This window comes from Acomys minous (genome assembly GCF_964271855.1).
Source record: "Acomys minous genome assembly, chromosome: 12".
Taxonomy (NCBI): Eukaryota; Metazoa; Chordata; class Mammalia; order Rodentia; family Muridae; genus Acomys; species Acomys minous.
Genome location: NC_140493.1, coordinates 42,884,910 through 42,897,577, shown reverse-complemented (window position 1 = coordinate 42,897,577; position 12,668 = coordinate 42,884,910). Strand labels below are relative to the sequence as shown.

The following is a 12,668-nucleotide window of genomic DNA, read 5'->3' as shown; positions in this document are numbered from 1 at the left end:
ACCTTAAGTTTAATCCTAGCACCTGGGAGGCAGAGGCAGGTGGATCTCTGTGAGTTTGAGGCCAGTTTGGTCTATAGAGCCAATTCCAGGACAGCTAAGACTACGCATAGAAACCATGTTTCAAGAAACAAAACAACCCAGCATTTGGGAGGCAGAGGCAGGTGGATCGCTGTGAGATCGAGGCCAGCCTGGTCTACAAAGTGAGTGAGTTCAAGATAACCAAGGCTACACAGAGAGACCCTGTCTTGAAAAACAAAAAACAAAACAAAAACAAACAAACAAAAAAGAAACAAACCAAAAATGTGTGTGTGTCTGGTTTTCAGGATGCAAGATGGAAGAAAAAGACACACTCCTTTTTCTTAAAAGGGCTAGGTGTGGTGGTGCATGTCTTTAATCACAGCACTCCTGAGACAGAGGCTCTGTGAGTTCAAGGCCAGTCTGGTCTGCATAGTGATTCCCAAGACAGCCAGAGCTATAAAATAGAGAGAACCTGTATCATGTGGGGGTTGGGGGTAGGAGACAAAAGGTTTAAACTGTATTTGTATAGAGATAGATAGGACATCTGGTTGGAGGTAGAGAAATGTGGGAGCCCAAAGAAGGAGAGTAGCCTGGCCAGTGAAGAATTCTTACCTAGAGGGAGAGAAGCAAATTCTTTTTCACTTGGTCAGTCACATTCCACACACAGCTAAGAGAGGGCTCCAGACACTGAGCAAGCAAAACAAAGCTATCCTCCGGTACCCTAGCTATGACTGGCCACTTTGATTCTTTTTCTGTCTTCAGTTCTTCCCCTCTCAAGTCTAACCTACCATCATGGAAATCAATTATGCCTCTGATTTATCAGTTAAAAAAAAAATCAAATCAAGCAAAGCAAAAGTCTAATCAAAATCCTTCCCTTCATTCCTTCACCTGATGTATCCCATTCCTTTGTATCCCTTTCTCCCTGCGCAATTTAAAACAGCTTTGCTTCTGCCTCACCTCCTGCTCAGGTCGGATGCATCCTCAAGCCACCAAAGAGCCCATCTCTCAGCTGTTTACAGAATTACTGAATTGCACTTTTATGCCAGGCACCTTTGAGCAAGGCCAGTGAGGCTCTGTTCTTCAAGGGATTGATCTCATGAGCGAGGCAAGTGATATCCAAGGATGGAAGTAGAATTCCCAAAGCTGGCCTTGTCTCATTCACTGTTGCTGAAGGCAACCAAGAAGGGCTGAGTTAAGCATGTCAGGTTCCCCTGTTTGTGGTAGGTGGTGAGGGTATGAGAGGGGACGGAAGGGTGACTTCAGAATTAATGCAGAAGGGGCCCCAGGTGAAAAGATGGCTGCGGAGCTGGAGAGATGGCCTAGTGGTTAAGAGCACTGGCTGTTCTTCCAGAAGCCCTGAGTTCAGTTCCTAGCAACCACATGGTGTGGCTCACAACCATCTGTAATGAGATCTGATTTCTTCTTCTGGCACGCATGAAAACAGAGCACTCATATACATAAGATAAATAGATACTTATTTAAAATAAAGAAAAGGAAGAGATGGCTGCTTTTGCAGTGGTGGAAAAGACAGTGTTTCTCAGATTGCATTAGGTCCCAGGGCTCATTAAAATATTTTCTCAGAGGGCTGGGGGTGCATGCCTGTAATCCTAGGACTTCAGTGATGGTAGGAGGTCCTTATCCCCAGCTACATAGTGAGCTCAAGGCCATTCTGGTCTATATGAGACGCTCTCAAAACAAAAACAGAACAACATGCCCCAAACAGAAAACAAAACCAAACCCAACCAGCCAACAAACCCCCAGGATTGTAACTGAGAATCTGAGTCTGTATTATTTGCATCTAGGATCACTCAATTGAAAATCCCTGGAGAAAGTACAGTAAGTACAGAAAATACAGAAAGCTGGGGAGTGGTGTCCCAGGCTGGTCATCTCAACACTCAGGAGGCTGAGGCAAGAGGTTGCAGAGTTCGAGGCCAGCATGCCCTACATAACAAGATCCTATCACCAAAACAAACAACAAACAAACAAAACCAAAGTACTGTAAGAGGGCTGGGTGCTGGGACAGCTAATTAACCAATGTTGGCAGTTGTCTTAAGCAGGTGAAGGAGCAGGAGCATCCTGGGTGGGAGGGCATAGAAGGAGTGGCTCAGAGAAAGCATCCTCCTTACTAAGCCTGTGGGTCCTTGCTGTCCTTTTTGCTGCCTTAGGCAAGGTTCAAATAGCAAAGCATCCTTATTGGTGTGAGCTCTTCTTCTGGCTTCCCTGCAATCTGCTGTTGACACTTTCTCCTTTAGCTTCTTTCTCATGATGTCCTGGAGTCCATCCTTATTCCGTGTTCCCAGGTCTTGAATTCCCACCTCCTATCTAGGAAATGCCCTGAAACTTCTTCTTCTTTGTTTTTTTTTTTTAAAGATTTATTGCTGGGCGGTGGTGGCACACACCTTTAATCCCAGCACTCAAAGGGCAGAGGCAGGTGGATCACTGTGAGTTCGAGGCCAGCCTGGTCTACAAAGTGAGTCCAGGACCGCAAAGGCTACACAGAGAAACCCTGTCCCCTCCCCCCCAAAAAAAAGCAAAAAAAAAAATTTTTTTTTTTATTATGTAAGCAGAGTTCTTCCTGCATGTACACCTGCAGAACAGAAGACAGCACCAGATCTCATTACAGATGGTTTTGAGGCATCGTGTGGTTGCTGGGAATTGAACTCAAGACCTTTGCTTTTAACTTCTAAGCCACCTCTCCAGCCCTGCCCTGAAACTTTTAATAAAATAACCTCCAGACTCTGACAGTGTTACTCATCATAGATGCCTTACCTAGTGTGCATGAGGCCCTAGGTTTATCTCTAGTGCAGTAACTGAAAACAACAAGTTAGAAATGGCAATAAACTGACCTAGAGTCTCAATGTTTGATGCTTTCTTTGTTCTCTGACAGTCTACAAATGCTTGGGGCAGGACCTGTCATGTCATATTTATTATTATCCCCCTGTCCCTCAATATACACATGCATAGTATGAACACACAGCAGGGACTCAACTATGCGTGATTGAAAAATTAATCTAAATAATTGCTTCTTTCAGCTGGGCGGTGGTGGTGGCGGCGCATGCCATCAATTCCAGCACTCAGGAGGCAAAGGCAGGTAGATCGATGTGAGTTCAAGGTCAGCCTTGTCTACAAAGTGAGTCCAAGGCTACACAAAGAAATCCTGTGTTGAAAAACCAAAATAATAATAATAATAATAATAATAATAATAATAATAATAATAATAATAAATAATTTAAAAATTAACAAAAGAAAAAATGTTTCTTTCACTGTTTTCCAGTTTTGTGAGTGCAGGCAAATCAATGACTCCCACTCTCAGTTTGGTGTATAAAAATACAGTGCCTTTGGCCGGGCGGCGGTGGTGTATGACTTTCATCCCAGCACTTAAGAGACAGAGGCAGGTGAATCTCTCTGAGTTTGATGCCAGTCTGGTCTGCAAAGCAAGTCTAGGAGAGCTAAGGCTACAAAAGAAACCCAGTTCTTGGCATCCGGCTGGGCGTGGCGCAGAGGCAGGGTGAGGAATTTATGTGTAGAGGCACATTCCTATAATCCTAGTACTCAGTCCGGAAAGACAGGCCAACAATCTGAGTTCTGGGTCAGCCAGGACTACATAGTAATCCAAAGGAAAGAAAGGAATAGAATTTACTTCCTAAATGTTGCTTTGAGATAAACTGGGCATGACAGTACACACCTTTAATCCCAGCCTTTGGAAGGCAGAGGCAGGTACATCACTGAGCTCAAGGCCAGCCTGGTCTACACAGTGAACTCCAGGACAGTCAGGGCTACACCTGAGAAACCCTGTCTCAAAAAAATCAAAATCCAAACCACAGTGGGAAGGAGGGAGTTACTCTGGGAATAAAAGGAGATAATGTATGTTATTATTATTATTGTTTTTTTAATTTTAGCATACAGTAAACATTAACTGTTATAACTGTTAGTACTTACATGACTTGGGGACAGCAATTTAGCATGTCTGTGTATAAACTTCAGTGTTGTCACATTCAACAATCCTTCTCCAACTGAGTTGTTTGTGGGGGTCCTGCGGAAAGCGGGTGCATTCTGACATAACTCTTCCCCCAGTGCTCCTCTGCACTAGCCCTATGGACCCGCTGACTGCACCAGGAGAGTTTAGCCTTTAATGAGATGAAGGTGACAACTGGAAGACAGTGTTGGGGATTACGGCTGAGCCCCTAGGCATTGTTGAGAAACAAAGGACATTCCTTTCAGCCTCAAAAGATCTACATCCCATTAACACTTGTTCCCCTCAACTCTGTCTTCCTAAAGAGCTTAGTGTAGACCAATATTGAGTGAAATAAAACTCAAAAGGGGAATCCACCCAGTCATTTAGTCAACTCACACTAGTTTGTCAAAGCCACTGTTGCTAGGCTCTTCCTAAATTGTCACTCTGTTGGACTTCTCTGGAAAGAGATCGAACAACAACAACAACAACAAAACTGCCAAAGCTTTGGTAAAGAGTAGGGGCATTTTTCTGTTTGTTTCATTTATTTTTGTACTGTTGGGGATCAGGGCCTTATACATACCAGGCAAGTGTGCTATCAATGAACAGCAACCCCAGCTCCTGTTCTTGTCTTGTTGACTTTGTTTCCACCTTCCTCCTCCTTTGAAATAGACCTAAAGCAGGCCTGTAGTCCCGGCACTCAGGAGGCAGAGGCAGATGGATTTGTGAGTTCGAGGCCAGCCTGGTCCTCTAAGTGAGTCCTAGACAGCCAAGGCTACACAGAGAAATCCTTTCTTGGGGGGTGGGGGCGGGAAAGGTCTCTAACCTGTTGGTTCCCAGAAGATCCCCAGTGATGTATTTAAGACAGGCTTGAGGACCATCTTCCAGCATTTTATAACCTAAGCATTATTTTTCCTTTGGAAGAAATGTTTCGGAGACCCTTAGTAGTCATGCTAAAAAAATAATTATTGCGAGTCATAGGTTATTGTAATACACACACACACACACACACACACACACACACAGAGAGAGAGAGAGAGAGAGAGAGAGAGAGAGAGAGAGAGAGAGAGAGAGAGAGAATCCCCTTACTTCTTTTGTCTCCTTTCTCATGATTAGTGCCAAAGTTGGTCTTAATAAGCAGCAGAGGACTCTATAAGTCCAAGCTTTTGAATGATTCAAGTACTATCCTAGGATTGCGAAAATATTGTTCATCTTAAAGTTTGATTGCTTTGCTTTATAATGTTGGTCTCTGATGTTGCCCCCAAATGGCAGCATAAACTAATACTTCCTTGCTGGGCGGTGGTGGTGCACGCTTTTAATCCCAGCACTTGGAAGGCAGAGGCCAGTGGATCACTGTGAGTTCGAGGCCAGCCTGGCCTACAAAGTGAGGTCCAGGACAGCCAAGGCTACACAGAGAAGTCCTGTTTTGAAAAACCAAAACCAAACCAAACCAAACCAAAAACCAAAAAACTTCTTCTGATGTTGCCCCCTTCCTCAGCACTCCTTCTATTCCTGAACAATACTATGCCAAGAACCCTCTGGGGGAGCCCTCAACTCTAATGTCCACGGGGCAATAATAAACTAGCCAATTCTTGTATATTCCAGACTGAGATGACAGCTCCTCCTCCTTCACTCCTCATCCTGATTGCTATCTACAAATTTGATTGCACAATGCCACAGACCCCTGGGACTCCAGATTGGCTACGAGAGCCTTCCTGTATTCTGATCAAGATCAGCCTGACTTTCTGGAAGGAAGCTGGCTGATGTCCTGTTTTCAGACCGTTCCCTGGCTTGGTAAAGCTGAGAGGTGCCTTGATACCTCCCTTCTATCCCCACAGCCAAACTTTAAACTTGTTCCTGATCATTTGGAACAGGGAGTTGTTTTCCAAAAGAGGAGGAACGTTCTCCTATTCCTTGGGCTTGCCTGGACATAGTGATTCAACACAGCACCTTCCCAGTTCTCAAGTGAGTCACCCTAGGGCAACACTCCAGCGTAAGGCCACAGAGGGGCAAAGAGGGAACTGTTTAAGAGCGCCCCTGCTTTCGTTACCTTTTGAACTACTCAGTGTCTGGGGTTTGTGTTTTCCTTTGAATTTAGGATATAGGGTGTGGCAGTTTGAAGCTGGGGGTGGGTCTAAGAGGGCCAAAAAGAAAGATGAAAAACCTAAATGTTAACTGGTTGAATAGATGATCTTGGGTGGGGGTGTCAAAGACTGTTAATTACTTATTGATTTACGAGAGATGGTGGATTAAAAGCCTCAAAGACACTCCAAGATACTAAAGACCTTCTCTGAGACAAGGAGGTCACTGAGAAGTTTAGGGTACCTTCCGCCTGGCTTCTTCTGACATGCTCCAGTTCTTGCTTTGGACTGTGGGTTTCCAGAGGCTTATAATTAATAAGATAGCCATTCCAAAAAAAAAAAAAAATGCCTGCTCATGGGCTAATGATGAGCATGTGTCATAAGTGTGTGAAAGTGCTTGGGAAGAGGGCAAGTTTGCAACTTCTAAAAGTAATGACTCACATGACAAAGCCTAAGTATGTTTTATTTTATGATCTGAACAGTAGCATTTCCAAACTGGCTTCTTCCCAGGAACAAGCATGGATTTGATGTTTAAAAAAAAAAAAAAAGGATAAGGCAAGAGGGCTCAGAACTGTGTGCTTCTCAGAGGAAGCAACTATCAACAGCCTGTGACCCCCCCCCCCCAAAAAAAAACCTTACCAACAAAGAGAGGAGCTGATGCCCAGCATGCCTGAGTAGTGCAATGTAAATGACCGTGCTTCTCATATGCAGCTGGGTTCTTCCTAGTGAAATGGACTAAGTGAATCCCTTGGGAGCATGGATGGGTCATTTCATGCCTGTTTCTCCCTGTACAGTATGAGGCATAGAGCAAGTAGCGCTCCTTCTCAGACCCCCTAACCAGCAGCTTTCCCCACCTGTGGACACCCACATGAACAAAGGCAGGGTAGCCAGGCATGGCATGTTTTCAAGACAAGGGGGGGGGGGCCCTGGATTTTTATTTTCGTTCTGTTTTCACCCATTATGTTCTATGACCCTCTGAGCCTTTGTCTGTCCTTGGCTGAAAAAGCCAGGTTAAACTTTGCAGTGGTTAACATTCTTCTGCTGGTTCTTCTGAAGCATAGGAGATAAGTGAGGTTTAGGTACTACTGCCTGGGAGCAACAGGTAAGATTAAAACGTGGCTCCCTCCCTCCCCCCACCAGCTCTTTTGCAGGGCAGAGTCCCCAGGCTTGAAGGGAGCAGGGGATTGGTTTAGAAGGTTCTGCCATCCTTTCTCCCTCTGTATATTTAGCTGTTATCTTTAACCTCTTGCTTCTCCATTCCTTGCATCTAAGCTGCTCCCCTGCCTTTTGCCCTTTCCTTACAATCAAGCTTGGTTCTTATCACATCTGCAGGAAGTATCTTACAACCTTGGGAACTTAAAGGTCTGGAGGAAACTCCTTGCCTTTCTTTGGATAACTTTGTAAAGCCACCCTGTGAAAAATGGGTTGAATTCTGTTAATCTGTAATTGAGGAAAAGAAATTTGAGAGGGAGAGAAAAGAAACAAAACACAAGAGCTAGCTCAGTTATTTTTTCCAATTATTTTATTTTTTTCTAAAAACAATAGAAAAAAATCAACTTTAAAAATGAAAATGTATTTAAATAAAAAAAATTATGGTTTATAATACATGTCTTAAAATCTTGTATAACTGTTATAAACGTTTTATTAAAGTTATTTACATTTAAGGGTCCTTTTTACATTGGTAAAGTGGGTAAACTTTAAGATTTTTTTCCTTAAAAACAATTAAATACAAATCTGTTAAAGGAAAAGAAAAAAGATGGGAAGCATAAAAAAAAGTTCTTTTTATGCCTAAAGTTTGAGGCAGTTAACATTATGGCTGAAGCTTACAGTCCCAAAGCCCCAGCCAAGGTTGTGAGGTTAGGCTTTGAGCATGCATTTGAAGTCCAGCGCATCAGTTCTGTCAGAAGGAACCGGTCTCCTCACTCTTCCCGAGTAAGGAGTGAGCATTCGAGAGATTCCAGCTCCTTCCCGTTCGTGATTGGTCAGTTCAGTTCACGCGCCAGAGTTTCGTAGCTGTTCGAGTTTGTGTTTCAACTGTTCTCGCCGCTTCCTCAGTAAGTCCTTCTCAGAGATGAGCTTCTGCTCTTCTGCTTGGATGGACAGGATGTAGGCGGTGGCTTTTTTGAGGATAACTACCTTGGGGGCCTTTTCATTGTTTTCCAACTCAGGGATCTGGTCACGCAGGGCAAAAAAGCTGCGCTTCAGCTCGTTCCTCCTCTGACGTTCCAAGACGTTATGTGTCCGCCTCTTGTCGTTTTCCTCTGTGTCTGAGGACCTGGGGCTGGTACATTTGCGGTTGTTGCTGATCTGTTTCAGGACCCTGCCACTGTCCAACTTGGCCCTCTTGGCGGCTGGATAGTCCTTCCTCGTGGAGGGGGGTGCCGCATAATTGTGCTGTTGAGTGGAGACATGGCACCTCTTGAGGACCAGTGGGCTGTGTGGAGGTTTGCTGTGGCCTCCCGAGGGGGATGACCCTGACTCGGACCTCCTGGCAGAGGGCTGCCTCTTTTCCACAGACACCACATCGATTTCTTCCTCGTCCTCTTGCTCCTCTTCTGTAAGGAAGGAAATGGAGATCACCGTTAGCAATGCCTCCTTAAGCTCAGACACCATATAGGATTTGACCAATGCTATGCAAATGCCAAGTATTAACATGTTGGAAAGGATTCAGAAGAATATAAGAACCAGATCTAGGCGCCATCTTCCCTTCTCCCCAGGAAGGTAGTACAGGGTTAGGGCACAGGTGAGAAAATTACCATGTACCAGGACGTGGCATCCATGCCAATTCTTACCTAAGACTTAATGAGGCTTCAGACACACCCAAAGCAAAGCACATTCCCAAGCACCTCCTATTTTTAAGGGACTTTACCAAGAACCCTTCAGGTCTAGCTGAGAATCTGGCTATGACTTTAGCAACTCCCTATTTTACTGGAAGTGCAGTTTTAAAAAAAAAGGTATTGCAGCTTTGCCAAAAAGTCCTGGTAGGGGAGTGTGTGTGTGTGTGTGTGTGTGTGTGTTGGGGGGTGGGGGGGGAGTAGGAAAAAAAATCCAGGACTTGCTTAGAAGTGCTTTGAAAACAGGATGGGGGGGGGGGCTGCGGGTCCTCAACTCTTCAGGAACTTTCACTAGTGCCTGGCACTGGGCTAAAGGCCATCCTGCTTCTGTCATTGCTTCTCTTGTACAAACGTGTATGCATTAAATTATTTTTTTTTTTTTTGCGGAAGTCAAGAGAAGCAGGTAATTCATTCACCCTCCCTGAGATCAGCTCTCTTATCCTCATTCACACCCTTCCCTGGGTAATTAAAATGCTTAGGAGAGAGGTAAAAGGGAGTGGATTGAGTTGAAAGATAAGCCAGAAGATTTAAAAACCCAAATGAAATTCCTGAGGGGTGGGAAGGAGAAGGGGGGGCTGACAACCAGGGCGGTCTAGGGGAAAGGGAGGGGGGGGAGGTATCTGTATGAGCATCAAGGGATGAAGAGCCCCTTAGAGACCAGAAAGAAAGGGTGAGCCCAGGGGACAATTGAATTAATGCCAATGAGCAGTGGAGAAAAAGGTCCATCTAACACCTCGAATCCTGCCTGCTGGGAATGTGTGTGTGTGTGTGTGTGTGTGTGTGTGTGTGTGTGTGTGTGTGTGTGTGTGTGTGTGTTGGGGTGTTGGAGGGGGGGCCTTACCAGAGTCGCTGCTGGTGGTGGGCGGTGTCTCCTCATGCAGCACTAGGGGCTCAGGGCTGGCCCGTGGGGAGGACTCGGAGGACAGCAGCGAATCCGAGGAAGGAGAGAAGGCCGTGGAATCTGATGAGGTACAGGACTTGGATGAGCTGCTGTCGTTGAGCGGGTAGGGGAAGACCACCGAGGGGTCGATGCACTCGGAAGCGGCGGCGGTGAGGTCCTGCAGGTACAGGCTGGAGGTGGAGCAGACGCTGTGTACGCGGGCGGGGCTCGGGCTGGCGCTGTCTTTGCGCGCAGCCTGGTAAGAGGCCAGCTTCTCCGAGACCAGCTTGGCAGCGGCCGAGAATCCACTCCACATACAATCCTGGATGATGATGTTCTTAATGAAGGTCTCGTCGTCAGGATCGCAGATGAAGCTCTGGTTCACCATGTCTCCTCCAAGTAGCTCGGTCACCATCTCCAGCTGATCGGCGGTGGAGAAGTTGCCGCCACCACCGTCATCGTCCTCTCTTGGGGAGAAGGACGCAGCCACTGTAACATAGGATGGAGAGCAGAGGCCGGAGCGGCGGCTGGGGGACAGAGGAGGGGTGGGTAACAGTTCGAATTTCTTCCAGATATCCTCGCTGGGAGCGGGCGGCTGCAGCTCGCTTTGCTGTTGCTGGTGATAGAAATTCTCTTCCTCGTCGCAGATGAAATAGGGTTGCACAGAGTCGTAGTCGAGGTCATAGTTCCTGTTGGCGAAGCTCACGTTGAGGGGCATCGTCGCGGCTGTCTGCTAGAGAGGGCACAGCAAGGGAAGGAAGTCTAGAGTTACCCAGCTCTGGTTGATGAGGAAACCTGGCGCAGTGCGTACCCCAATCCCGAGCCACTCCCCTTCCAGCGTGCTGTCCTTCCAAGGATCTGTGTGTGTGTTGGGCTGTGTGTGTGTTGGTGGTGGTGGAATGCACTCTTTTACTCTCTACTATCCGTGATACACGTCGGACTAGCAGCTGCTTCAAGTCCCCGCCTCCTGGGAGCCGGGACTTAGCTCTGCAGACGCCCAGGAATCGCCAGCGGCCTTGGCCTGCCTCAGAGGCTGAGGGAGGCGACGGTAGGGAATACTGTCTGCCAAAAGGCAAGGCGCAAAGTTTTGCGCCACCTGAAGGAGAAAGGCGAGAGGCGCCGCGGCGCTTAGCCCCCTCCCGCGCCCTCTCTCTGCGCCGCCGACCCGGTCCGGGTCCCCCACTCGCGCCGTCGCCGCGCTTCTACTCAGCCGGCGCCGCCGCCCCTCTCTGCCCTCCTTTTTCTCCACCCCCAGCGCGCCCCCCTTCCTTCCTCTGCCGGCTTTTCTTTCCGATTGCTGGCTTGGAGGGGAGAGCTTAGTCTCGGGCTTTAACAAGCCACTCCAAATAAAAGGGGGGGGGTGTCAAATAATAAGACACCTCCCTTCTACACCGCGACGCCACTGCGCCAGAGACCCCGCAGCGATTCAGCACCCGGAGTGGGGCGTCTTCCCTCTCCCCACCACCGAGGGTAGCAGCTGTTACGGAACAACCCAGATCACGACTCGACGCAGTCTTCCTAGCAATTCTGGGGCGCGGGGATATCCACGGATCCCAACCAGAAATGTTAGGATCCCCCCCCCCCGGTTTCCCCAAAGTCAACAAATCGGTCACATTCGTGCCCCAGTTTTCCCTTCCGTCACTGTACTAGCCCAGCACCGAGTCCCGATACTGGAGGTCAGACTTAAATTTTACTATGATCACTATTTTTAAAGCCAAATGGCAACTTCTTAAAAGGATCTGAGACGAGTTGGAATCGCCGCCGGGGATTGGCGGGTGGGACGCACCTCCGTGTCGGTCCCAGGCTGTCAGAAATACACTAAGCAGAAATTTAAATGCCCTCCCGGAGATTGGCAAAAATCTGAGGCTACGAAGCCTTCTGGCTCCCACACGTAAAAGGTAATTTCTTCTCCAAAGACGTCAGGATAGAAAAGGCTTTCTGGCTACAAAGCGACCACCAGGTCGGACCCCCCAGAGACACAAATTTATCAATGTAGTAAAATGTCCAACCGGCTCGGTTCAGCGTCAACCCATGGTAACCTATGGAACCCAGTTTCAAAATGCAAGCGGGTTTTTCCTTTCCCCTTTCCTCTGTCATCTTGACAAGTCTCTCTACCCCGACTCAGATACACCCCAACTCCACCCCGGCCTACACCAACTACTCTGAGAAAAGTGTCAAAAGCAAGGGAATAGAAGAAAGACTACCCTAACCAGCCGCTGCATTCAAGACGCAGAGAAAATACGCTAGAATACCAGCAGATCCGTGCTTACCGGGTTTTCCACCGCCCGAAGGAAATCCAGCCTTCAAATAGCGCGAGGAGCTCCTTTCTGGGGAGCCGACTGAGGGCAGAGGCAGTGAGCACTGTCCTCAAATAGACAAAAATTCCCTCCCCGGTGCTTGGGGTCCTGTCCTCGCTCGCAGATTGTAAGTTCCAGTGAAAAGTGTCCTCTCGTTGCAATGGGCAAAGTTTCCCAGAGACGGAGAGGGTTGCGATTGCTGGTGTTGGGTCAGCCGCAGGGCTGGGGCGGGGGTCCGCAGGCGGGGAGGCAAAGCCCCTCTCACTCCTGAGCTGCCTTCCCAGAACGCCCGCCCGGAGCGCGGCTCTGCACACTGGGCTCTTCCAACCCGCCCGCTCACTCCCTCTGTCTCTCGCTGGAATTACTACAGCGAGTCAGAAAAAAACGCCCGAAAAGCTTCTTTTATACTGCGACTCAGGATCCTCCCCCCCGCTCCGTTCCTTTTCCCGCCAAGCGTCGGCTAAGCCCAGCCCTTCAGGAGGCCGGAGGGGAACGGAGTGGGGCGCGGCGGAGACCGCAGTTGAGTGCAGCGCAGCCCGGGGGTCCTTGGCCGCGCAGACCCCCGGATTATAAAGGGCTGGTGGGCGGGGATTAGCAAAAGAATCT

General features: G+C 47.9%; 1 protein-coding gene across 2 annotated transcripts; it reads right to left on the bottom strand.

The window, feature by feature from the left end:
* Positions 1-7,670: 7,670 nt before the first annotated feature.
* MYC (MYC proto-oncogene, bHLH transcription factor) lies at positions 7,671-12,434 on the bottom strand. 2 transcript variants are annotated; one of them, XM_084803026.1, is made up of 3 exons: positions 12,036-12,434; positions 9,727-10,495; positions 7,671-8,606 (listed from the first exon to the last, which is right to left on the bottom strand). In XM_084803026.1, exons 2-3 carry the CDS (start codon positions 10,481-10,483, stop codon positions 8,044-8,046), a joined length of 1,320 nt encoding a protein of 439 aa, XP_084659152.1. In that variant the 5' UTR covers positions 10,484-10,495; positions 12,036-12,434; the 3' UTR covers positions 7,671-8,043. The 2 variants fall into 2 exon arrangements, with proteins under 2 accessions (XP_084659152.1, XP_084659151.1); XM_084803025.1 differs by having other exon boundaries at positions 9,727-10,498; positions 12,036-12,433.
* Between the last annotated feature and the right edge of the window lie 234 nt (positions 12,435-12,668).